General features: G+C 37.3%; 1 protein-coding gene across 1 annotated transcript in view; it reads right to left on the bottom strand.

Moving 5' to 3' along the window:
- Positions 1 to 27,209, bottom strand: part of LOC136826303 (nardilysin-like) — a 91,324-nt gene that overhangs the window by 22,889 nt on the left and 41,226 nt on the right. Inside the window, exons 10-18 of the mRNA XM_067083531.1 lie at positions 23,566 to 23,695; positions 19,956 to 20,208; positions 6,516 to 6,666; positions 6,075 to 6,208; positions 3,126 to 3,270; positions 2,218 to 2,310; positions 1,703 to 1,846; positions 1,437 to 1,573; positions 339 to 546 (exon numbers count right to left, since the gene is read on the bottom strand). Of these exons, the coding sequence (XP_066939632.1) occupies positions 339 to 546; positions 1,437 to 1,573; positions 1,703 to 1,846; positions 2,218 to 2,310; positions 3,126 to 3,270; positions 6,075 to 6,208; positions 6,516 to 6,666; positions 19,956 to 20,208; positions 23,566 to 23,695 (1,395 nt within the window). The remainder of the gene's footprint in view (positions 1 to 338; positions 547 to 1,436; positions 1,574 to 1,702; positions 1,847 to 2,217; positions 2,311 to 3,125; positions 3,271 to 6,074; positions 6,209 to 6,515; positions 6,667 to 19,955; positions 20,209 to 23,565; positions 23,696 to 27,209) is intronic.

The following is a 27,209-nucleotide window of genomic DNA, read 5'->3' as shown; positions in this document are numbered from 1 at the left end:
TGCCTTGCTACTTTTGGGCAATAATTAAATATAGGTGGTAAATTTTCTTAAGAGCCAAACTTTCCTTTATATGAATTCGTTATACAGGACAAAAAGACATTGAGAGACACTGAAAGTACTTTACATATTGATAACTTCCATTTAAAATATTACAGTATAAGCCATTTTTGTTTGATCTCACATTACCTAGAACAAAGCAAAGTATTAGTAGTGGATCATTGTTAAGCTTGATGCTATCAAGAATTCAGCATAGAAAAAGACTAAGTTTTTGTCTGGCTTTAATGTAGAGAGAGAAAGTTCTTAATGTAGAGAGAGTAAGTTTTAAAAAACAGTTTTACCTGACGTTTGCGTCTGTCAAAGACATACTCTCCATCAACAATTTCATTCCAGTTTCTTGCAACTTCTTCACCTAATGTTATGTCAACAGTTTGCTTCATGCTAATTAAAGTTTCCTTCAGTGTTGACATTTCTTCATCACTCATGTTCTCCACAGTAGTAATAAAGTGTGTCAAGAATGTTTCTATCCTTTCATCAACATGACACACACTGGAAGAAAATATATATAGTTGCAGATCAACATTACCTTATTATGTAGAAAGTCCATAAAACACAAGCCAAATAACTACAGATGTTGAAACACTACAGTTGGTGAGAACTTACAAAGCACAAGTCTTGAAACAACATTTTCATTCTTTAAATCCTGATAAACACTATTTCCTGCATATACTATTAAACTACTGAACAAAATGTTTTAGCCATGGACAAAAACAGATTTGTAGTGAGGCTAAGTTCATCTATATACAGGCAGTCCCCCAGTTTACGACGGGGGTTCCGTTTTTATGCAGCGTCATAAACCGAAAAATCGTCGAAATTTGTCAAAAATCCTGAGAAAATCTTACTTTTAATGCTTTGGGTGTAATGAAAACGATGTAAACTACATTTTTATTGAGTTTTTCATAAAAAAAAACTCCAAATTTTGATTATTCTGCAGTTTTAGAGCCATATTTCTTCTGTCGGATCGGGCGTACGAAGCGTCTTAACCCCGGAACATGCGTTGTAAACTGGGAAATAATTTCTGATGAATATGTTTGAAAAGCGTTGTAACCTCAGAACGTCGTAAGCCGGACCCATCGTAAACCGGGGACTGCCTGTATTTTATTATATTTAATACTTCCAAAAAAAATCCTGACTACCTTTACTTCTTTTCTTTGATTCTTTGAAAAGATTTGACAACTTGTTAGCTTCAACAAAACAATATTTTGAATTATAGAAAAATTACTGATTTTTTCAACACTTCTCCTGTAATAGTAATATTACCTCCATATTTATCCATTAGAATGAAGAACATTAGTTGCAAAATTCAAAATGCACATTATGGGACTAGTGTTCTTCATTTAGTGGAATAATATAACAGAATAACAAAACAAAGAACTTGCCTGAATTTGTTGGCTTGAGTATTTACTGTTAATGATAGACCAAGAATACCAAAGGTATTCCGGTTTGTACAGTAAACACTGTAGCCAAGCTGTTCTTGAGTCCTCAAAAAATCAAAAGCAGGCTCATCCATTACCATCTGCAATATAAAAAAGGTGTTATTATAAACTATAAAGCCTAACATCAACTGAAATTTAGAATTTTCTACAACATACTGTATATTGTAAGTATATTTCATAAGAATTAATTACGTGTTAAATAACATCACCTGAATAAACTCATGAAGCACTTCAGTCTCTCCTGTACCAGGATCACTCTGATAATAATTTATGACAGAACTGTTGGTGTCAGCTGGATTGAATCCATGTGCTCTTGCTACATTACAGCCGCTTGGTAATTTATGAGTGCGAAGCTGAAAATCACATGTACAACAAATTTCATGAATTCATGCTATAAATACTATACATATATATATTTGTTTACTAGTGGTTTGGACAGTGAAAATTCTCCAGTTATAAACATGCACAACTGTAATCATACCTTATTTTCTAGTATTTTATAGGAGTAAAGGACTCAGTATTTATTTTATTCTCTGTAAATATGATTGTTTGACAAGTGGGATCTTAAACCAGATTTTTATTTCCGTCCATTTCAGATCCTTCTGCATATGTATGGGAAAATTATAAACCATGTAACTTTTCCAAAAACACAATTCAAACCAAGCTGAAGTATTAAAATTTTAATTACTCATTTTGACAGAGCTAATGAATAGCCTTTACATACCTCAGGAAAAGGTGACTTGATGATCCCAGATCTCTGTTTTCTATCACTGACCATTTTGTAAAGATCAGATGCCTGTTTAATGTCAGTATTTCCCTGAAATCAAGCAAACTTTTAATACAATGAAGGAATGCAGCATGATCGGACAGTTTTAATCCAATTATTCTGGAGAAACAGAACTAAATTACAAACAAAACTCAAACACGATTAATGTTTTAAAGAATTTAAAAATTTAAATATTCTGTGGGTACAAACCTTTTATGTTACCAGTATTTTGCACCTGAAAAGATGTAGCTAACTGAATGCTTCAGTACATGAAATATTTCCTAAGTCATTCTCAAAGGCAAGTGTTTTCCACGACTTAAGGAAGCCCTCTTATATATTACATCATCATACTGAGCTATACAAATAAAATAAAACAAATTCTCTATCCATAACTTCACGCTAATAATGATACAAATGAAAGCACTTGAACCATATCACCATTCATACTTTTGAGCTCTCAAAGAGTATGCTCAAATGATTACTTCTTCAAGGATGAGAGAAAGTTCAAGCATAAAAATAATGAAAAATCTGGACAATGAAGAGCAAAAAAGGTAAAGAACGGGTAAAATTATGCGGAGAAAGCAAAGTAGCTGTCGCCTGAAAGGAAGGTAGAAATAATATTCAGTGTTCCCAGTAGTCTGTTGCAAAAGATAATGTGTACAGAGTCTATTATGCATGATATGATAGTAATAACATATTAGCGCCAATCTTTATACATTTATGTTTGAAACATTTTTCTAGACCATGCATAGGAAAACAAACAACTGAAATCAGATAAACTCTTGCACTGTGTACACTAATCAGCAACTTTTAATAACAAGAATACATTACTTGAAATCACTTTGTATAAAAAAATAAACACTAACCTGAATCAGCACTCTATAGTGGCATGTTGGAAACACCTTAGAGGCAATTTCTTCCATCAGTTCTTTACTAGTCACTGCTCTAACCTCTGTCAATTTCTCCTGAGCTGTCCAGTGAACATCTTGCAGTACTGAAAGGCGCATATCTCTGAAAAAGGCTATACTTGAAACACAACTAATTTTCATATAAAGATGTTTAATCTACAAAATATTATGAATTAACTTACCAAAGAAGCTAATCAGAGGAGATGACTTATAATCAGCTTCATTGCTTGGGTTATTACCTATTTACATAGTGGAATAATTAGGTATTGCACTGGTTGTAAGAACAAATGCTTTTGGCCAAGGAAACAATAATACTTTCAAAAATAATGGTGGTAGTTGTTCAACCATTTCAAAATGTTCAAGTCAAGTTGATTTTGATAACTCTTAATGTTGACTTGTGGCATAGGTGTAAAGTAAGTTCATTATGTTTGTGTTGCATAAAATGTACTATAACAACAAATATCCTCTGCACTCTTCTTTACCTGACCTAGCTGTTTTTCTTACAACACTACGCAGGCTGCTGCTGCAAACAGTGCGTTGCTTTCTAGTATCAGGTTTAGTACTACTCAGTTACAAATGTTTAAGCAAGAACCAAACTTATTCCTGCTTTCTGCTGTCTCCTGAATTCAGGTGTATCAGTTTTATTTTCTATTCCCTCATACTGTATTTATTTATCACTTTTCTCTATAATTTGTCTCTGTGCAGATTGATTTCCATTTGTAGCCCTTGTGGGTTTATAGTCTCAGAAAGCTGAATCTACACCCATGAAAATTGCACAAGAGGCTGCATTTATGAGAATAATAAAATTACCTTAAATATACAATAAAAACTACACCATAACACCTATTGCACCCTAATGAGAAATGAAAAAAAGGAAAACAAGAAGAAATAACTCCTCAATCATTCACAATCCCCCTACCCATAATTACCCTTTATTTTACCTTTCCCAGTGCAACCACGTATGTATACGTAATAAATTATGTAAATTTTAGTGACTGGCAAAATAGTGGAGAGAGAGAGAGATGCATATGTAATCATAACACATATATGTACACATACACAAGTCCTTGAGTAGTGTTTCGTAACGTGATACTTGGTTATGTATGGACAGGTAATGAGGCCCCAGTGGGCTTGTGGTGACTCGATATCTTAGCCTGCATCAGAGTACTCAAATTCCATTGGTCTGTAATAGGGTAAACATCATTGTTTCACACTCATGGGGTTGAAGATGGTATGTTGGGGCAACTGCACTCCTTTCAACCTCGAATCTTGGAATTTCAGAGCACACGCTCGCACAATGAAACAAGGAAGCATGGCACAATCACTTTAAAAAAAAATCACTTAACCTTTAAAAGCCAGGCTATATATATAATTAACAAAACCCCATGAATGGGCAGACTTTAAGACCTGCCAATTTAATAAAAAAATTCTGTGGAAAAAGGACGATATCCAATACTCATGGTATAAAAAAAAATTCTCAAAAATTTTCTGTACCCACCACAGGAAGTTGAAAGTGAATATTTCCAATCCTATGTGGGGGTCTCTTTTTAAGACATTTGTAAAAATACGCTAATTTTAACGTTTTATACATGTTCTTTGTAATATTTTGCATACTTAATTTGCAAAATTACAATTACAGCTCACATAATAATATCTTTCAAGATAAGAACTAAACCAGCAACAATCCCCAAGTACAGTGTATTCATTGACAAGCCTACACCAGATGTATGGGATGGGGAGATGTAGCACTTTCCCCAATGAATTCTAATGGGAAACTATTCTCCCTTATATCACTGAGCTGAAACGTTGGTGTTGCTGTAAGGTCATTTATGGCCCATTCAAGTGATTTGTATGTTTTCTCGCAAAATTTGTTCAAATACTGACACAAAAACAAGGACTATCATATACAGTATGTGCTGGAAGTTTTCACATGTAATTATTGGATATCATAAGATACCTCCCATCCCTAGGGGGTTAAGAAACTGTTTCCTATTCTGCAGCAAATATGTTTCAGTTACAATTCTTTTAACCACAGATCTTAGAATTTCAGAGCTAACTTAATACAACAAAATCACTTAAAAAAATATTCATGTAAGAAACTGTTTTCATCTATTTGATTAATAGTTATTTGCAGTAGTGTGACTATCTCAAATACAGGTATAGTACATATATGCATGCAATTACACTTTATTTAACCAAAAATCTTAGAAATTCTGAGCCCTGTGACAGCCAGATAAACAGTGAACAACTTCTAAAGTTACATTTTAAATAAACACCAAGTGGTGAGCAGTAACTGAAGTATATAGGGCTCTAAACAAAGTTAATTATTCTTAACAGTCTCATCTCATCCTCTACACTTACCACAGGTTCTTCTGTATGACCTAGGTAGTTATGAGATCATACTTGAGGCTTGTTTCCTTTACTGCTCCAACACTATGTAAGATAGTGTGACAAACCCTACAATACCAAGCATAACACCATCCTTGTCTCTGCATTTGAAGTTGAGGCAAAGGGTGTTGTGATAATGTCTTATCTACTTGTCTTTGGAGTTTTCTCTACACACCCAGGTACATGCAACCATCCTACTTTAGACACAAGACGGAGTAACTGTGAAGTCTTATGAAAATCATCTTCAGCATGAATGCTGTGAAGCCCAAGGATGTGTGACTACTTTTAAAAGTTTGTACAATTGTCAGCAAAAATGCAAAAGACTCCAAAGCTGTTAGGACCATCACTCCCTTTAGTTAAAATTAATTTTTTTAATGTAAAACATGCAAATAAGGTTATATTCAAGTACTGTAATGGTTTTGTTACTGTTATATTCAAGTACTGTAATGGTTTTGTTACTAAAAATAATTTTTTTTTTAGGAAAAATTACAACTTGTCAAAACAATCATTCCAACTTACTTGCGCAAATTTCCGGGTTTAAGAATAAAATTATGATAGGATTTCATTTGCTGCTGCCTTATTTCCTGAAAAGTTTTTTCATCCAGATAGTCCTTGAATTTCTCCATGTGATGAAGCACCAGATCAACTAGTTGCTGGAAATAAGTTTTTATCTTATCAATAAATCAGAGGCAAAGAATTTTTTCCTACCGTAAGGATATACAGTCTCATCTACACTAAACTAATTCCATGAAGTGGCCTATTTCCTATGTATTTATCTTTATGCACACTAAATTGGCAACTACAATTTATAGTGTGCCATATAGGCAATGACCATGAAAATACATACAACAACAAACACACAAAATTTAAAATCAAGCTTAAGGAAAAACAGCATCAAAACTTTAAATGAATGCATATAAAATTCAACTGCTAAAACTGTCATTAACCCAATAAACTTACATGTAATTTCTGGTTAAAACCATTGGTTTTAATGACAATGCCTCTCTCTGTGGCTGACACTGAATAGCTGTATTGTGCCATACTTGCTGGATAGGCATCCTCCATGATATGTTGGCGAAACAGATTCAAATAAAGATCTACCATTGCTGCACTGAAAATGAAAGCACACGGCACTTTGAACATCAAGGGAAACTTGAATGATAATGCAATACTAGAAGTCATCAAGCCTCACATTCAATGTAAGAGTAATTATCCACAGAACTGTATTATTTTTATTGTAAATTAAAAATCCACAATTACATCAATAAATTGTATCCATTTATAAAAGACAAAAGCAAAGACTTTCGAACACCTGAATGGTGTTCCTCCTCAGTGATTAGGTATTTTTTTAATGCAAACATTCAGGAGGAACACCGTTTAGGTGTTGAAAGTCTGTACAGTATTTATATTTTATTGATTTATTGATATAATTATGGATCTTCAATTTACAGCAATTTAATTATAAAATCGTGAATTTCTTGGCATTATTACTATTAACCCTTAAACGCCGAGCCTCTATTTACAAAAACGTCTCCCGTATGCCGGCGGCGTTCAGGAGTTAGCGCTGAAGCGGAAAAAAAGTTTTTTTCAAAAAATCACAGCATGCTTAGTTTTTAAGATTAAGAGTTAATTTTTGGCTCCTTTTTTTGTCATTGCCTGAAGTTTAGTATGCAACCATCAGAAATGAAAAAAAAATATCATTATCATATATAAATATTGAAATATATGACAGTGCAAAAAAAATTTTCATATATAATTTTATACAAATCGCGCTGTGAGCAAAACAGTTGAAGCTAACGGGTTATTTTTATTTCTTTGTATTGTACACTAAATTGCAATGATTTTGGTATATAACAAATTGTAAAACGATCAAAGCAACACAGAGAAAATATCATCACAAAATGACGCATGAATTTGTAACGCGCGGACGTAAAAAAATGTTTTTTTAAAAAATTCACTATACTGTAAATCGAAATATTGTACTAGAGACTTCCCGTTTGTTGAAAAGTGAAGCTAATTGATGGAATATTACTAGACTGTAAGTGTTTTAGCTTACAATTGCAGTTTTCGACCATTTCGGTCGAGTTAAAGTTGACCGAAAGTAGAATTTTTTCTATTTATCATGATTTAAATGAAAATATTTCAAAACTGATAAAAGCTACAACCATGAGTTATTTTCTGTTGTATTGTACATGAAATTGCGCACATTTTCATATATAAAACTTTATGTAACGACTAGTATAAAACGGTGCAAACATTATGACAACGTGTGAAAGAATTTCTGAGATGTTCGCCGAGTTACACGCGGACGTAAGGAAAATGTTTTTTTCAAAAATTCACCATAAATCGAAATATTGTGCTAGAGACTTCCAATTTATTGCAAAATGAAGGTAAATGATTGAATATTACTAGAATGTAAGAGTTTTAGCTTACAATTGCGTTTTTCGACCATTTCGGTCGAGTTAAAGTTGACCAAAGGTTGAAATTTTGGCAGTTATCGTGATTTATGTGAAAATATTTCAAAACTGATAAAAGCTACAACCATGAGTTATTTTCTGTTGTATTCTACATGAAATTGCGCACATTTTCATATATAAAAGTTTATGTAACGACTAATGTAAAACGATGCAAACATTACGACAACGTGATTTAAAGAATTTCTGAGATGTTCGCCAAGTTACTAGACAGACAGCGTAAGGAAAAAGTTTTTTTTCAGAAATTCACCATAAATTGAAATATTGTGCTAGAGACTTCCAGTTTGTTGCAAAATGAAGGTACATGATTGAATATTACTAGAATGTAAGAGTTTTAGCTTATAATTGGGTTTTTTACCATTTCGGTCGAGTTAAAGTTGACTGAAGGTTGAAATTTTGGCAGTTATCGTGATTTATATGAAAATATTTCAAAACTGATAAAAGCTACAACCATGAGTTATTTTCTGTTGTATTCTACATGAAATTGCACACATTTCCATATATAAAACTTTATGTAACGACTAATATAAAACGGTGCAAACATTACGACAACGTGACGAAAGAATTTCTGGCGTGGATGTAAGGAAAAAGTTTTTTCAAAAATCCACCATAAATCGAAATATTGTGCTAGAGACTTCCAATTTGTTGCAAAATGAAGGTAAATGATTGAATATTACTAGAATGGAAGAGTTTTAGCTTACAATTGCGTTTTTTTACCATTTTGGTCGAGTCAAAGTTGACCGAAGGTTGAAATTTTGGCAGTTATTGTGGTTCATATGAAAATATTTTCAAACTGATAAAAGCTACAACCATGGGTTGTATGTTTCTGTATTTTACATGAAATTGCAAACATTTTCATATATAAAACTTTATGTAACGGCTAATATAAAACTGTGCAAAACTTACAACAAAATGACGAAAGAATTTCTGAAATTTTCGGCCAAGTTACTAAAGGAAAAGGTTTTTTCAAAAATTCACCATAAATCGAAATATTGTGCTAGAGATTTTCAGTTTGTTGCAAAATGAAGGTAAATGATTGAATATTACTAGAATGTAAGAGTTTTAGCTTACAATTGCGTTTTTCGACCATTTTGGTCGAGTCAAAGTTGACCGAAGGTTGAAATTTTGGCAGTTATTGTGGTTCATATGAAAATATTTTCAAACTGATAAAAGCTACAACCATGGGTTGTATGTTTCTGTATTTTACATGAAATTGCAAACATTTTCATATATAAAACTTTATGTAACGGCTAATATAAAACAGTGCAAAACTTACAACAAAATGACGAAAGAATTTCTGAAATTTTCGGCCAAGTTACCGCGCGGGCGTAAGGAAAAAGTTTTTTTCAAAAATTCACCATAAATCGAAATATTGTGCTAGAGATTTTCAGTTTGTTGCAAAATGAAGGTAAATGATTGAATATTACTAGAATGTAAGAGTTTTAGCTTACAATTGCGTTTTTCGACCATTTCGGTCAAGTCAAAGTTGACCAAAGGTTGAAATTTTTTGTAGTTGACGTACGGTACGTCCACTCAGCACCCAACAGACAATTTTAGTCGACGTATGATACGTCCAGTCGGCGTTTAAGGGTTAATAAGTAAGAAGAACCAGTCCACTGAGCTAATTTTAGCTCTATATTCAGAAATACGAACACCATCAATAATATCTGACATCCTCAATATCACTTGTAATACAGTACAAACTATTTTGAACACTTATTATCTTTTTGTGTTTAAATGTTAATGAACAGGCACATTAAATCCTCACCAATTATATATGTGAAATTATATATGTGAATAACACAAATAACTTCTGCACCTTCACATCAGAAATGTTCATACAAAATCTTTCTCGAGTACAGTACCATGAATATTTGGGCCAGTCCTGTGAGGACTAAATAAATTAGCAAAGTGGCATAGTGAAACCACTTGATGATATTAATATTATGAGAACTGACTTTATCTTTTTATTTAACAATGTTGTTCCCCATGTTCTGATGTTTTGCACTGATATGTACTGTGTGGTTTTTACTGTCAGAAAAGAATTAAAAGGATAAAATTGTGACATTAGATCTCTAATGCATTTTACATTTTAGCAAGGCAAAAATTTTGGAGCCTAGGCTAAGAAGATACTTTCTGGATCGGGTCCCGTGTCAGCCGGTGAAAAAGTCCATTCAGCACTTATTTCTAGGTAATTCCGTTGCTAGATACCAGAGAAAGCTAAATGAAATGCTGGAGTTACTACCCCCAGAGCGAGCTCCATTAGATGGAGTCGTGTATGGAAAAGGGTGAACTATAAAAACACGGAACCTTATCCTATAGAGATCCCAAAGTCAAAAGTCCCACAGAGAAGTGCCGTTACAAACCCATGCACCACTTGCGGACAGGACACAAATCACCGCTAGCCGCATTCCATTTCAGCAAGCACCTACGGTCACACGTGTTTTCGTTGTGCTTTTTATCTTGTGCTTATTTGCATCATTATGGCATCCTCACAAGGTCTTTCTTCATCTAAGTTGAGTACCAGTGTTTCGTTTTTTATTTGAGGCGATTGAGGCTCCTTATTTCCCTTTAGTTTAGTAATTAAGGGGATTTATAACGCCCATCTCGATCTCCTCTCGCGGCCTCACGTGACCTCCATGCGTGGTTCGTGAACTTGGGTCGCTTTGTTTTTCGATCTTTCTCACTGTTCCTCTTCATGTTTAGGTATTTTTCCTATTCGTGAAGTCTAATTAGTGATTTTGATTGATTGACTTTCGTATCCCTTTGCTTCGAGTGAAGGCTGGTGTTTAGGCTTGAGGCTACTCCTCGGGCCTATTCGCCTCTTATCATTTCCTTAACATGCCTTATTTTTGCCCTTCACTTCTCTTAGCTTCTGGGAATTTTATTTACGTTGGTACTGTTAAGATTTTTTGTTTAATCTTTGCCCTTGTGTTCGGATGCATTTGATATTTGTTGATTATTATGGATATTTCTTTTGTTAGAGGGGCCATTTCCTTCACGTCCACATCGGGTTGGGTATGGTCCTCCTCTTATATTTGTTTTGTTGATTATTTTATCCATTTATCATGGGTTGGTTGTTAGCTTTAGTATTACCTTTTTTTGGGGCGTTAGGCTATTGCCCCCTTTTTCCATGAAAAAGGGGGGTCGATCATTCGTTTTTCACATGCCCTTCATTGTGTTTTGTGTACATTTTTCCAATGCGGCTCTCCTTAAGTTTTGACTAGGGCTTTTCATTTTATGTTTTCCCTTCCCTGTTTCGGCTTTTCGCGTAGGCTAATAAGCCTCTTGTTTAAGCTGAAATAGCGAGGATCTCGTGTAACTTCCCTCTCCCTGTTTCGGCTTTTCGCTTAGGCTAATAAGCCTCTTGGTTAAGCTGGGATAGCGAGGACATCACGTAGCCTACCCTAGTTTGGTCATTTCTTAAGGTTAGTTTCCAGTTATTGGTTATGTCGACACACCCTTTCCCCTTCCCCCTCCCGAGTGCTCTCTCTCCCCTTGATTCGTTTTCAGTCTTGTTAACTTATCAAGGCTTGGGAGCATTCCTTTCCTTTTAGCCTATAGCCTATGTCCCCTTCCTCTGCATTGTTTGGCCTTTCCTTGGTACGGTCTCTGACTTTACCAGCCTATACCCCCTCCTGGGTCTGCTGGTGGCCGGGAGAGCTTCCCCCTCTCCCGTCCACCATCTTTGGCCTTCTTTGCCTCGTTGCCACCCCCGCCCCCTTCTGACCAGGGAGGTTGTTCCTCTCCCTCTCCTGCTTCTCTCGCGCTTGCTGGGTAGCGTCTCAGTCAGCGAGTGGACGTGAGGACCCGGAGTGCCCGGATTGTACATTCCCACTCTCTGGTCGCTCCTTTGCGGTTCTTCCTCCTGGTCTTTTCATCCCTCCCCTCCGTACGTCATCTCCGGCGTGTCGTTTAATTTGGCGACACTCCAGTTTAGTCCTATTCTCGTGGCCAGTTAGTGTTTTCCACCTGACTGTCTTCGTGTCCGGACCTTTGACGTTCCCTGCCTTTAGCTAACCGCTGTCTGTTATCGAGGCGCATTCCTTGCTTCCCGCTCCGGCGGTTCTAGTGTTTACCGGTCTTCTGTTATCGCTAGTTTTATTTCATTCTTAGTTGCCGGGAATGCGCTTACTCCGGACAGTTTTAACCTTCCCATTTAATTTTGTATCTGTCACTTACTTTTAAGGCATGTTACTCCGGCTAGTTCCGGTATTTTTATTATATTTATTGTTTATTTTGTATGAGATTTTATTTTAATCCGGTTACCTCCCGGATCCTTCCAGCTGGTTTCACGGCTTTATATACCAATGTGTTGCTCCGGCACACTACTCCGGCACCTTACACGGTGTACTCATAATCTCATACTTTTACAGGTGGTACGCTGCCAAGAACAGGGGTGCTCCGCAGCCCTCCATCAGGCCAGCGGCCACGAAGTTTGTCGGTCCCACTCCGGATGTGCGGTCCACGTAGGGGATCTCATTGTTTGGCACCCTGACGGATGTGATGTTTGCTACGCTCTTTACGAGCAAGCTATCAATGATTCGGTAGGTTGTCATGCATCTTTCCTTTTTTAGCCAAACTGTATTTTATAAGTATTACCGATTTCCCCCGCCTTCGGTAAACCGCAATAATGTTTTTCTTCCGGCAGGCTGACCGCAAGTCTCGTGATGCTTCGCTTCAGGCCCTTAAAGTCTGGGTTAGCGGCTTTGGACGCAACGTAGGAGCTGGCAATCCATATATACTCTCGAAGGACATTTGCAATGTCCTTTTTCCCGGCGCTTGGATCACAGCTTCAGTCACCGACGATGTTGCTGCTCCGTTGATTGCCGGGTTTCGGGAGTTGACCCAGCCCTCTCCAGACGGTTCGGCCCTGAGCGGTGGCGTTTCGGAAGACGCGGCGGATCTTGACCTCGGCCTTGAATCTCCGAGCATTGTCCCAGAGCATCAAGCAGGTAAGGGGGTAAGTGAGGCAGGTTCTTCACTGTTTAGCTCTCCTTCTTCCTCCGTTTCTTCTTTTAAAGGTTTCTCTAAATCTTCATACCTTACGGGCATGTCTGGATCTATTGTCCCGAAGAAGGTGAAGTCCGTCAGAAAGAAAACCTTACCTACTCCGGCAGGTCGATCTGAGGTCCCTCCGGCGGCGGCACGGGCGGCGAGCCCGTTCGTCGGCAGTACAGCCTCCCCCTCCGGTCGCAAAGCGGAGTCTCAGTCGCGTCAAGTGGTTCCCCCTCCTCCTGCTTTGGATACGATTCCTTTCTTCGAGCATTTCCTGGAGAGAATCGGCGCGAGATTTGAGAGGATCGACAGCAAGCTGTCTGGTCTTGCTAATTCTTTTCAGTCTCTTTCGGAGAAGGTGGAATCACAACAGGAATTCATCCAAGGACTGCCCGACGGTGGATCTCGTTCTAGGTCTCATTTTGTTCCTGACCCTTCCACTCTCCCTCCCTTCGATCTGGGGAATCCTTGGCGTCTGGCCCTTTATGCTCCAGTGCACGAAGGTACTCTCACCATAGAGGGTTTGGGCACAAGGAGAGTGGAAGAGTTGGAGTTCTATCCTCCGGACCTGACATCCCCCTACACAGGTTTTGCCAGACTGAAGGGGGAGGTTTGGAACAGGTCTGATAAAGTCCCTAAGGAGACCGTTATCTATCCTAGGGACCAAGCCCAGTCGTCTTTGATGAGGACTCTTACGGAGTGGCAAGCGGAGAACACTAAGCTTACACCAGCCAAGGGAGTGTTCACTATGTTCACTCTCAGTGATGTTCTCCTTCCTCCTTGCACTTCGAAAGTGGCCTCTCTGACTAGTCAGGCTTGCTTTGAAGGTAAACCCCTCCCTCATCTCCGGGAGACGGACCCGACATCACTCGTCTTTCCCGGGGCACCGAATTCTGGAAGGGAGCCCCTAATACGTTTACAGTGACTCGGCTTGACCCAGACTGCGCTTCTGATCTGTTCAGTGAGCAGCTCCCTAAGATCCCGGAGTCGCTCCTGAAAGCAGAGGCTGATACTAAGGATAGGCTCGCCAGGTCTTTGAACTCTTTGACTTTAGCAGAAGCAACTTCTTTGGTCTATAGGGAAGATTCTTTGTTCCAGGTCTTGACGAAAATCTCTCTTGGCGAGTTTTCAACAAGACCTGTTTGACTTTATGACTGCCCGACTGGCCTGCGGAAGCATATCTTTTCAGCAGCCACAGTTCGGCATGAACCAAATAAGCTTCTGAAGAGTTCGATCTGGGGAGCTAATCTTTTCCCACAAGAAGAAGTTGATGCAGTCTTATCTGAGGCGGCTAGGGTCAATCAGAGTCTCCGTTCTTGTTGGGGTCTGCCCTATAAACGGAAGCAGTCTGATCTTGCCGGGCCTTCCCAAAGTCCAGCAAGAAATTTAAACATTCAAACGCCTCCCAGCTCAGTCCTTCGTCCAGGTTCCCTTACAAGATCAGCCTTCAACCTCTTCCTCAGTTTGTCCTGGTGAACCCGGCGCATCAGTCTCTGGCTGCCCCCTCCTATGTCTCCTCCCCAGCTTTCAATCCTGCATATGAAAGTCAGGGGAAATTTCGCTCTAGGCAGTCAACCAGAGGCAACAAGCCCCGTGGCTATGGTAGGGGAAGAGGAGCCCCCCGCTCCTCTCCCAGGAACAGAGGAGGTAGAGGCTCCAGAGGGGGGAAGCAAACACAGGACCGATGACATACATCCTGTGGGCGGGAGGCTGTACCATTTTCGGGCTCGGTGGACCTTCTGTCCCTGGGCTCAGAGTATAGTTTCCAAGGGCCTAGGTTGGAGTTGGATCGACGGTCCCCCTCCACCAGTCAAGTTTTATCAGGCTACGACCAAGGATCTCGAGGACTTTGTGGAAGATCTTCTACAGAAACAGGCTATAAGGGAAGTGAGGACTCTGAAGTTCCAAGGCAGGCTCTTCAGTGTTCCCAAGAAGGGTTCCGACAAACGGAGAGTAATTCTGGACTTGTCCCGTCTGAATTCCTACATTCGTTGCGACAAGTTTCGGATGCTTACAGTCTCCCAAGTTCGGACCCTACTGCCCCGTGGAGCCGTAACCACTTCTCTAGATCTTTCCGATGCCTATTATCACGTCCCGGTTGCGAGAAGGTTCTCCCCCTTTCTGGGGTTCAGGCTCGGAAGGCAGGCATATTCCTTCAAGGTGATGCCTTCGGCCTCAACATAGCCCCAAGGATTTTACCAAGTTGACAGACACGGTCGCAACAACTCCGGTCTCAAGGGATTACGCTGGCGGCGTATCTGACGCGACTGGATCATCTGGGCATCCAGCGTCGAGGAATGCCAGAGGGTTACATCCGTGGTGGTCGACTTTCTAGAATCTTTGGGCTTTCGTGTAAACAGGGGAGAAGTCCCGCCTGGTTCCGAGCAGTTGTTTTCAATGGCTAGGAATCCAGTGGGATCTGAATTCTCACAAGCTCTCTCTTCCTCCTCCCAAGAGGAAAGAGATAGCCAGAGCAACCAGACAGTTTCTCAAGTCCAAACGAGCCTCTCGACGGGCCCAAAAAACAGTTTTGGGCTCCCTTCAGTTCGCTTCAGTGACAGATCTGTTGCTGAAGGTAAAACTGAAAGATATCAACAGAGTGTGGCGGAGTCGAGCAAATATCAGCCTCAGAGACAAGGTGTCTCTGATTCCTCCCATCTTGAAAAAGAGACTCCGGCCTTGGTCGACTGTCAAGAGCCTGTCCAAGTCAGTCCCCTGCAATTTCCTCCTCCGGCGTTGGTTATCCACACAGACGCCCCCTAAGCGGGTGGGGAGGATATTCTCAACACCAAGAAGTGCAGGGACTTGGTCCCCATGTTCCGCCAGTTCCATATAAACGTTCTGGAGGCCATGGCGGTCTTCCTTACTTTGAAGAAGCTTCTTCCCCAAGAAGATTCATATAAGGCTGGTTCTGGACAGCACCACGATAGTCCACTGCATAAACAGGGAGGTTCAAAATTGAGCCGGATCAACCAGGTAATGATTGCACTTTTCTCCTTGGCGTGCAAGAACAAGTGGCACCTGTCTGCCACTCATCTTGCAGGGGTCCGAACGTCGTGGCGGATTCTCTTTCAAGGACAACTCCCCTCGAGTCGGAGTGGTCACTAGACAGAGCCTCGTTCAATTGGATCTGCAACCAAGTTTCGGGCCTGGAGGTAGGTTTGTTCACAACCAAGCTCAACAACAAGCTTCCTCATTACGTAGCTCCCAACCTGGACCCTCAAGCTCTTTTCACGGATGCAATGTCATTGGATTGGAAAAGGTGGAAGAAGATTTATCTGTTCCCTCCAGTAAACTTGTTGTTAAAGGTCCTTCACAAACTCAGGACATTCAAGGGTCAAGTAGCTCTAGTGGCTCCCTACTGGCCAAAGAGCAGCTGGTTTCCACTTCTGCTGGAACTGAAACTTCGCCACATCCAAATCCCCAGTCCAAAACTAACACAAGTAGTACAAACTCAGACTGTGTCAGCTTCCTCAAAAATTCAAAATGCCCTGGCTTTGTGGACTTTATGAAATTTATGGCTCAAAGGGATGCTAACGTTGATCCTGTCAATACCATGTTCTTGGAATCAGATAAGCGGGTCTCCACTCTTCGGCAGTACGACTCAGCAATTAAGAAGCTAGCACTCTTTTTGAAAGAATCTGAGGCTACAGTAATGACCATAAATTTGGCAATCTCCTTTTTTAGATCACTATTTGAGAAGGGTTTAGCCTCTAGTACTGTTACTACAGTCAAGTCGGCTTTACGAAAAGTATTTTTGTATGGTTTCAAAATTGACCTCACAGATCCTTACTTTTCTTCCATCCCTAAGGCCTGTGCACGACTGAGACCAGTAATCCGTCCACATACGGTTTCCTGGTTTTTGAATGACGTGTTGAAGTTAGCCTCAGATATCGATAATCAGTCTTGTCCCTACCTTTCCTTATTGAGGAAAACGTTGTTCTTAGTTAGCCTAGCTTCGGGTGCTAGAATTTCAGAGCTGTCTGCACTCTCTAGGGAGCCCAACCATGTCGACTTCCATCCATCAGGGGAGGTTTTGCTGATTCCTCACCCTAAATTCCTGGCCAAAAATGAAGATCTGCAGAATAGGTGGTCGCCTTGGAAAATTCTCCCCCTTCCTCAAGACCTGTCCCTGTGTCCAGTTCATACATTGAGGGCTTATTTAGACAGGTCCTCTCACATCTCATCTGGGCCTCTCTTTATCAGGGAAGGGGGGGGTAATATCTCTATGTCTGCTATTAGACAACAAATCCTTTACTTTATCAAGCAGGCTAATCCTGACTCAGTCCCAAGAGTTCATGATATTAGAGCTGTGGCCACCTCCATTAACTACTTCCATTACATGAATTTCACGGATCTTACCAAATACATTGGTTGGAAGTCACCCTTGGTTTTCAAACGTCACTATTTGAAATCCTTAGAAGCTCTTAAATTCTCAGCAGTCGTGGCAGGGAACGTTGTCCCTCCCTCTGGTACCCTTTCTGATTCCTAGTCAATTCTTCCTCCACTGCCTCAGTTATCCCCTTACAGTCATTTCAGTCAGGCGTGCCTTGACTTTCTCACCTGACCGTGTTATCTGTATATTAGTCTAATTGACACATTTATGTTATAATGTTTTCAATTTTGTATAGTTATTTTGTTTAAGTATTTTTTTTTATATTGTCATGTTAATTTTAAGCTCCCATCAGTTTCATTTGTGCATTATTGTTATTATTGCTAGCAATTAAAAATTTTTTTGGTGGACCTTTGGTCTTCTGTTCCCCTTACATTTTGTTATCTCTTGCACTTTAAGAATGATATTTATTTCTCTGTTAATTTTTCGCCGGCTGACACGGGACCTGATCCAGAAAAGGGATTTTGACAAAGGAAAAATCTATTTCTGGAGAGGGGACTGTGTCACCCGTGACCCACCTCTGTCATGTGTCGTGTCCCCCCATAGTAAACATCATTCTGGTGGGGTGATGCTTTCATGGAATGCGGCTAGCGGTGATTTGTGTACTGTCCGCGAGTGGTGCATGGGTTTGTAACGCACCTCTCTGTGGGACTTTTGACTTTGGGATCTCTATAGGATAAGGTTCCGTGTTTTTATAGTTCACCCTTTTCCATACACGACTCCATCTAATGGAGCTCGCTCTGGGGTAGTAACTCCAGCATTTCATTTAGCTTTCTCTGGTATCTAGCAACGGAATTACCTAGAAATAAGTGCTGAATGGACTTTTTCACCGGGTGACACGGGCCCCTCTCCAGAAATAGATTTTTCCTTTGTCAAAATCCCTTTTCAGTGTTTGGTTACTTTATATTTTAACTATGAATTGTTAGGCTAGGATGGCAGTACCCATAAACATGCTTTTAAATTTAGGATATTTTTTTTTACATAACTTGGATGATATTTTTGTTCATTTTTTCTATAAAGTCTTGAAAAATGGGTAAAATTTTGTTACATTACAGATTTAATGCATTAACCACTAAAAATTCCTTGGTTTGGTAGAATTTGATTTACCTTTGGGAATTGTAAACATAAATTATACTATGAAACTTAGTAGACTGCTACCCAAGCAATTTTCAGCAAATCCAGCAAGGAGCTCCCCCATATACACCACATTTACAGTATAATATATACAGTATTCCCTCACCTACGGAAATGCAAATGGCTCAATGACTTTTGTACAGGGGGTTTTCCAAAGTCCAAGATAAAATGAATGCCTTTCTTTGCCCATACTTTTTACAAATTATTTTAAAAATTCTAATTCATACCTATTGTTTTTAATAAGTGTTCTTTTCACCAGCTCGTCTATTTGAAATGTCTTGGTAAGAAAAATCTTGTCAATAAATACTGTAGGAACAGTTAGCAAGACAATACTTTTCATCACAATTCTTATTATGTTGGCTTGAAAATCCTTCTCCAAATATAATAACTATAAGAGTTTTTCTAAGCAAGAATAGCTTATAAAAACTCACGTCTTGATATTAAACCCTGCTTGCTAAATTTGGCATAAATACAATAAAACTAATCAAAATCTTGATTATACTTTCAAAAATGGATATAATTTTATGAATGGAATACAATAATTTCAAAACCAGCAGTTTTTTACCGAGTCAAAACTACCACAGACGAAGCGTTATACTAAAAATTATTCTTCAGTTTAATAACAGAATTATGCTAAAGGTAAAACGCCACAGACACTACAGCAGATATGCCTAACACAAGACAAGAACTTTACATTCCTCTACCTCTAGTGAACAAGTTGGGCATGAAAAATATTCTGAAAACATACAGCTAGCTTCAACAATATATGTGTCAAATTAGTTCCTAATAAAACCTGTCATATCTAGTGGGCAAGAAATTGGGATAACTTTACTGACTACAGATCTGGAGTTAACATAATCAGTAGCTATGCATGGAAGGCATTTAAAGTGTCTAGAAATAAGACAGTCTCGTTAAACTACTTGTTAATAATACAATTACAGCATACCTCTTTGTAATTATTATAAATATTCACTTCTTTTGTAAATACAGGCAGTCTCTGGTTTACAAAGGTGGTTCCATTCCTACGCCATGTCATAAGCCGAAAATCATTGTAAGCTGAGACATCATTAGAAATCGTAAGAAAACCTTAGAAAACCTTACTTTTAATTCTTTGGGTGTCTTGAAAATGCTGTAACCTGCATTTTTATTGAGTTTTTCATAAAAAAAAACTCTAAATTTTTATTATTCTGCTGTTTTGGAGCCATACTTCTTCTGTCGGATTGGCGTTGTAACCCTGGAACATGCGTCGTAAACTGGGAAATAATTTCTGATGAATATATTTGAAAAGTGTCGTAAGCTGAACCCTTCATAACCCAGGGACTGTCTGTACACAATTTCATCCCAACAGTAACAATACTTAAAAGAAGAAGCTAGTAATGTATAAAAATGCTAGGAACTTACTTTCTTGGTGACTGGAGAAGGAGATCCGTTAGGAGATAAATATTACAATAAGTCCTTGGCAACTTGAATTTCACATCCTGTTTGAACCAAAGCTCACCATACTCATCACAGCAAACTTTCTCTGGATAATCAGGTACACATTCTCCAGGTAACAAATCAAAATTGTCTGGGATGAAGTGATTTGGAGATGGCATATGCAGCTCTGGGTTACTTGGCAAATTGTTCCAGCTTTCTTCCCATTCTTGTGGAATATCTTGGAAGGAAAAAAAGACTATTAGCATTCAAAATAACATTTTATTTGAAAAAATTATCATTTTTAACCCCTTTGGTACTGCATGATGCATATTCGGCGAGATGCTGTATCCCGCATTTTCCCAACTTACCCTAGAGTCCGTATAACCATGAACGAAAAGGTTTTAATAGCATCCATTCTACTTTGTATATTAATGGAAATGAACGTGAATTCAGAATATACACAAGTGCATATATATGTACACACACACACACATTATATATATATACATATATATATATATATATATATATATATATATATATATATATATATATATATATATATATATATATATATATATATATATATATATATATATATATATATATATATATATATATATATATATATATATATATATATATATATATATGTATATATATATGTATATATATATGTATATATATATATATATATATATATATATATATATATATATATATATATATATATATATATATATATATATATATATATATATATATATATATATATATAAATATATATATATGTATATATATATGTATGTATATATATATATATATATATATATATATATATATATATATATATGTATGTATATATATATGTATATATATATGTATATATATATATATATATATATATATATATATATATATATATATATATATATATATATATATATATATATATATATATATATATATATATATATATATATATATATATATATATATATATATATATACATTTATATATACATATATATATATATATATACATATATACTATATATATATATATATATATATATATATATATATATATATATATATATATATATATATATATATATATATACTATACATATATACATATATATATATATATACATATATATATATATATATATATATATATATATATATATATATATATATATATATATATATATATATATATATATATATATATATATATATATATATATATATATATATATATATATATATATATATATATATATATATATATATATATATATATATATATATATATATATATATATATATATATATATATATATATATATATATATATATATATATATATATATATATATATATATATATATATATATATATATATATATATATATATATATATATATATATATATATATATATATATATATATATATATATATATAAAATCAAACAAAAACACATTCATATCCCCCTCTTTTACCTCTTGCCATATCAACCCATGAATTTTCCCTTTTTCCTGGGGATTTTCTTGAAAAAGTAATGCAGCTCTATCAATAGCCCATGAGCAAAGAGTTTTCATCACTTTATCATAAAAAAAAAAAAAAAATTTATATGCATCCCCAAGCATAAGGAAAGGTGCATCCCCAAGCGGTGGATTTAGCCCTGAAAAGTCCTTATAAAAGTCTGGCATCATTGCTAGGTGACAATCCTGAAATATGTTGGTAACATAGGTCCAGCCACCATCCACATCTCATTCTTCAACTTCATCATCACTTATTTCATCACTTGAGAGCTCATCACTGCTCTCATATTCTTCCTCAGAAGGAACATATTCCTCGGAAGAGATATCACTGCTTTCACTCATGCTTTTTGCTGTGAAAACGAAGGTAAAACGAAGAAAATCATGAAAAAACAGACGTGTGAACTTCAACATGACTGTGCATAAACTGATGATGAGAAGGCTGTGACGTCACAGCCAAGAATGTCCATGAGTGGTTGAAAAAAAAGTAGGAGGAGCTTAGTGTTGGTTAGTACAGCCTACCCACACCTGCAAAAATAAGTAGGAGACATAAGCCAGCACTACAAGCATTCCCTATAGCATTATGGAGTTATGACGACATATATACGTCCTAGGGAGCGTCACTGTACCCTCTATGACGTTGTAGAAATGTTACAGTACCGAAGGGGTTAATGAAACAGTCTGAGCATCACAGAAAATTCTACACATATTTCTTCCTAAACAGAAGAAACAAGAATTAGACCAGCTACTGATAGCATGTCAGTGCATGAGGCACATGGTTGGCCCTGGTGCTACTGGTTAGCTGTCTCATATTTTGTGTCTGATACAGCTGCAAAAGAACAGAAAGGTTAGGAGGTGGGGACTTTGGCTAGAACTAAGTGGATTTACGAAAAAATTCTGGTTTTAAAATACACATCTGTTTCACAACAAACCTATTACTTTTAATACAGGCCAAAATAGAACTTAGCAAGAAGGAGCTAAACTGCTGAAATCTCCAAAATAAGAGAAGGGACATGAAGACAAAGGGAAGCTCCTGTACTAGAGATATGCACAGAACCCATAACTCCAATACAGACAAGAGTTCATGTACTAGTCTTAATCCCCAGTGGTAAATCATGAAAGAGTGAATCCATGGATCCAGGACCCACAGATAAGGGGGACTACTGTACTTTACAAAATTCAGTGCATACTGAAGACCCACAGAACTACCTCTGGGTTTGTGGTGACTCTCACAGGGCAAACGCAAACCTAGGATGAGATTGTCAGTTGAAATTAACTGGAAGAAATGAGATAAGACAATGTGTAAAAAATTAAATTATGGGAAAAGGTAATTCTCAAACAGTTCCAAATTCTGGGATCTTTGCGAGTTCTGAGCTAGGTAGCAGAAACAAAATGAACCAGCTAACCAAAGGGACCTGGAGAAACCATACATGCAAGTATTGACAGTAGCATATTTTTTTCCTTCACTATGTAAGGATGTGTCTACAATCAGATGGCCAGACAGGGTTAGGAAAGATCATGTTAAGGAAATTACGGACATCCAATATGTAGATGATAAAGATGAGATGAAGATGGCTTGGAAATGTCCTTTGTACAACCTCTGGGAGCAAAGTATGAGAAAATGTCAGCTGGGCTCCTATGGGCACCAGAAGATTTGGAAGACCTTGAGCTACTTTGATTGAGAATTATGAGTGAGAGGCTGGAGACAAATGGAAACTTGTGGATAATAACGCACAAGAATGACATGAGCGACCAAATTCCACGGAGGCCCTTTGTGTCATGTGGCAATGAAGGTGATAAGCATTGACTGATTGATTTATGGCTACTAAAACTGGCGGCACAACAGCTATTATTGATGCTGTGATGATAAAGAAGAATGTATCTGGGATTCTGTGCAGATCACAAAACAGACTATCTTAATGGTAATGGATTGGTGCTGAAATAAATGGAACACAGACTCACTCACTACTAATATTCATAGCTGTTTTAATACATGAAATGTGTGGAATTCTCAATTTCATATGAACAGAGCTTTAATGTTCTTACCTTCCACAGAGTACTTTGTCCCAAACCATTTTTCTTTCAAGTGGCACATTTCCTCATTTTCATAAGTCTTGGAACTGAGCATGATGTTGCAATTTTGAGGGGTCAACTGAGTAAGGCACTCCTTGATTATCTGCAAAAGATACTCTTTCTGAATTCTGTTCAAGTACAGTACAACTGTAATCAATTATAAATCAAATCTGGTCAAATATAGTATATATCCTATAACAGGTTTTACCAATTTCAACTTTATTCTCATACAATCTTCAATTGACTGAATCACTGAATTAATTTACAAAGATGTAGCTCAAGTTGTTTTCATATAATAATTAGAATTAAGAACAATGGCAGAGGTTTCTAGGAATTCCTTTAATTACAAAATAAGGAAGCTGAAGTCTGATCAAAACAATGTAAAAAATTAAGAGAAACTGATCTATTGAAAATGTATGATCCTAGTATTGTACCTCATTTACTTATCCTTATGTGAAAATTGGGAAACAAAAGTCTTTCTTATAAATACAAAAAAAAACTGATGATCTGCAAAAGGAGTCAACCTCCCCCAAAGTCAAAAGATTTCCCATACCGAAATAAGAGACTTGTCATTTTGAGGAGTTTTACCAAAAGAAAGGTTTGGGTCACCAGAAGGAAACACAAATAAAAGGAAAATTTACGGATGTTGGAATATCTAAATGAAAGAAATTATTACAGTTGTGAAATAAAATTTCACATATAAAATGTCTGAATGGGAAATAGTTTACTGTATTTGTCTTTGGGCCCACTTAGCAGATGACCAAATTTGTTGGTACTCGTTCCAAATTTAGGCAGATTACCCCTGTGGATAGGTGATAATAAGGTATAGCTTATTTTTCTTTACACTAATCAGAATGAAAGAAAATTTATCACCAACAGTGATCCAAGTAGGTAGGTGACACACTGACATGAGGTGCAATCTTTTACTAAAAAAGTTGATTGGAAACAACAAAAAGGTATAGTAGATATGAAAGCAGCAGGACAAAGACCAATAATATGGTCCATAAATCATGAAAAAACTATACAGATGAAGATCTTAACCAGATGGGTACTCAAGCTGTAAAATGTACAAGACAGAATGATGGAGCATAATCATTTCACATTTATCCCAGTAAACTCACTGAGGATACTGTAATGAAGATGAGAAACTGATGCAAACAAAAGGAAGAAAAAGTGAGGCTTAACCCTGGAGCAATGCAAACCTTTAGAAAGATGGAAGATTGCAAGAATCAAAGAGCAATATGCAGACATTAAATAAAATAAAAATAAAAAAATCAAGAAAAACACAAAATAAATGCATAAAGAATTTAACTTGACTAGGCTTACAAGGCTGCCTGAGAGAAAGGGAGTTTTCTTCAGCAAAGTAAAACTGTTGGCCAAAACAATACTGAAAAGATACAAGGAAGAAAGACTGCAGAAAAGAGAAAGAGAGATTCTATCAAACAAATTTAATTCAGCTGAAAACCAACATGAGGAAAAAGCACCCTATATATGACTGCAATTACCAAGGGGCAAATAAGGCTACTACTGTATACTAGTTTCATAGTTAAGATGAAAAAAAAGAATTATGACATGAAATAAAAATTCCTAGGCTTTGCAATTAAGCAAGTATTCTCCCAGGAAAGTTAAGAATGATGAAAGCTTGAAAATTCTTAACACAAAATTGGGTTTTGAATAGAGAAATTTATTCCATCTCATCAGTAAAATATGAGGACCTCATTACCTCCTACATCAGTGTGGGTGAAATGGAACCACTTGGTGTGGAGTACTGTACACTTCCCAATACATAACATTTCAGTATAAAGATAAGAAGATACCAAAAACTTAAGGCAAGAAGCAAAATAGCTAACAAAATAAAAGACAGTCGAACTTGGTGAAGAAATTGCAAAAAAGTAAAATAACATGAGCCACAAGAGGAATCTTATACCCAAAGATTTTCAGACAGATGATTCATACTCTGGAAGTCATAGTAGGTGCTTTATATTACACAAGCATATATACTGCCCTCAAAACAATGTAATGGTCATAATGGGGTGACCTAAAAAAAAAATGAGAAGCATCATTGGACAAGCAGATTTCTGAGAGAGAATCTAGGAAAGTGGGAAAGGCAATATTAAACCTTCCACCAGACAGAATCAAAGAAAGACTAACCATGGGACTGTAAACAGTTCAGGACACCAGGCTTATGCAAATGAGCTCTCTTCATAAATCAAAGAGGTAGAAGGGAAATATATAATAAAAAGTTGTGGTTTTGTCAAATGTTTAGACACAAAAACACACACACGTAAAGAATTCACCAAACTTTTAAGGATGTGGGTAGGCCAAGTATAAAGACTGTGTTGAAAGATGAATCAAACATAAGCCTGTACTATCCAGTCCTAGATCAGACCTGTGTCAAAAACACGAGGACACCATTGCAAAATGAAACTGAGTTTGGGTGTTCTCTACTGTATAATAGAAGTGCTGGGGTTCTGCAATGCCTCTTCTCCAAGGAGTACTTGTTCTTCAATGAGTAGTTCAACACTGAATTCATGAAGCACTGCACCAGACATGCATGGCTGGACAAGTATTACCATTGCATCCTAAGAACTGTGCCAGCTTGAAGCACCACTACCAAGTCCATGAACAAGCCCTCTTTCAGAGGAATGCAGACATCAAGAACTAAGACCAGATTTATGCTAGCAGACTGTTCTGAAAATGTACAAGACCCATATCAGGATAATGGCTGCACCCATTCCAGAGGCCATGCCTAAATGAGTATGGATAGACCCATTTCTCAGGACTGAGCTCATATCAACAGCTGCTATTTCAGTCACACCAGTGGCCAGAGCCACAACAAGATCCACTCCAACATGCTTTTCCTTGTTGCTTTACTGACCACAGCCTCAACTGGTGCCATGACATCCTGCAGGAGAAGAGCTGTGTTAATATGGTTGAATTCAGGATAGCTACAGGAGCCACACCCAAACCCACAAATAAAGACTTTGATACATCTCAGTATTAGAGGTACACCAGGAATGAAGACCAGCTGATGCCAGGACCCATGTCCAAGTTATAAAAATAAATACAGCCATATTTCAGGATCCAGTTCAAAGCAGCCCAAGGAGCCACTTCCAGAACCGTGCAATAAAACAGTCCAATGAACCAAGATGAGAGTAAAAAATCAATCTACATTGAAAATATAGTGCCTCATGTGGCTAATGGACTTCAACAACATTTGGGCCAGGTCAATATAATAACTGGGAACACCAGATGTAATTGGCACTGGATCAAGGCTAAGAGCTAAAATAAAAGTGAATCCAAACCTAAGCCATGCCAATTTCACTCTCATATCCAGCCTACATTATCAGTACCCAGAGTGCCAAGACTAATGTCACACTGATGCTACATCAGTTTCCATATGCAGGCTTAACAGAGCTTTATCCATGTTTCACCATTAATCAGAGGTAACTCTGCTTTAAAACCAAACCTTATTTTAATCAATCTGTGATACCAGTTTTGTTACCCAGAGCAGGGGTTGCTTCAGAATTGCTCCAGTGGCAGAAACAGGAGCCAGATCATTGATCAGAACTGCTTTGCCATCCAAAGGAACCAAAGAAAAATCTTGGTGCTCAGGT

The sequence above is a fragment of the Macrobrachium rosenbergii genome, chromosome 40 (assembly GCF_040412425.1).
Source record: "Macrobrachium rosenbergii isolate ZJJX-2024 chromosome 40, ASM4041242v1, whole genome shotgun sequence".
Taxonomy (NCBI): domain Eukaryota; kingdom Metazoa; phylum Arthropoda; class Malacostraca; order Decapoda; family Palaemonidae; genus Macrobrachium; species Macrobrachium rosenbergii.
Note: the sequence above shows the minus strand (reverse complement) of the source record. Positions and strands in the feature narration are given on the sequence as shown.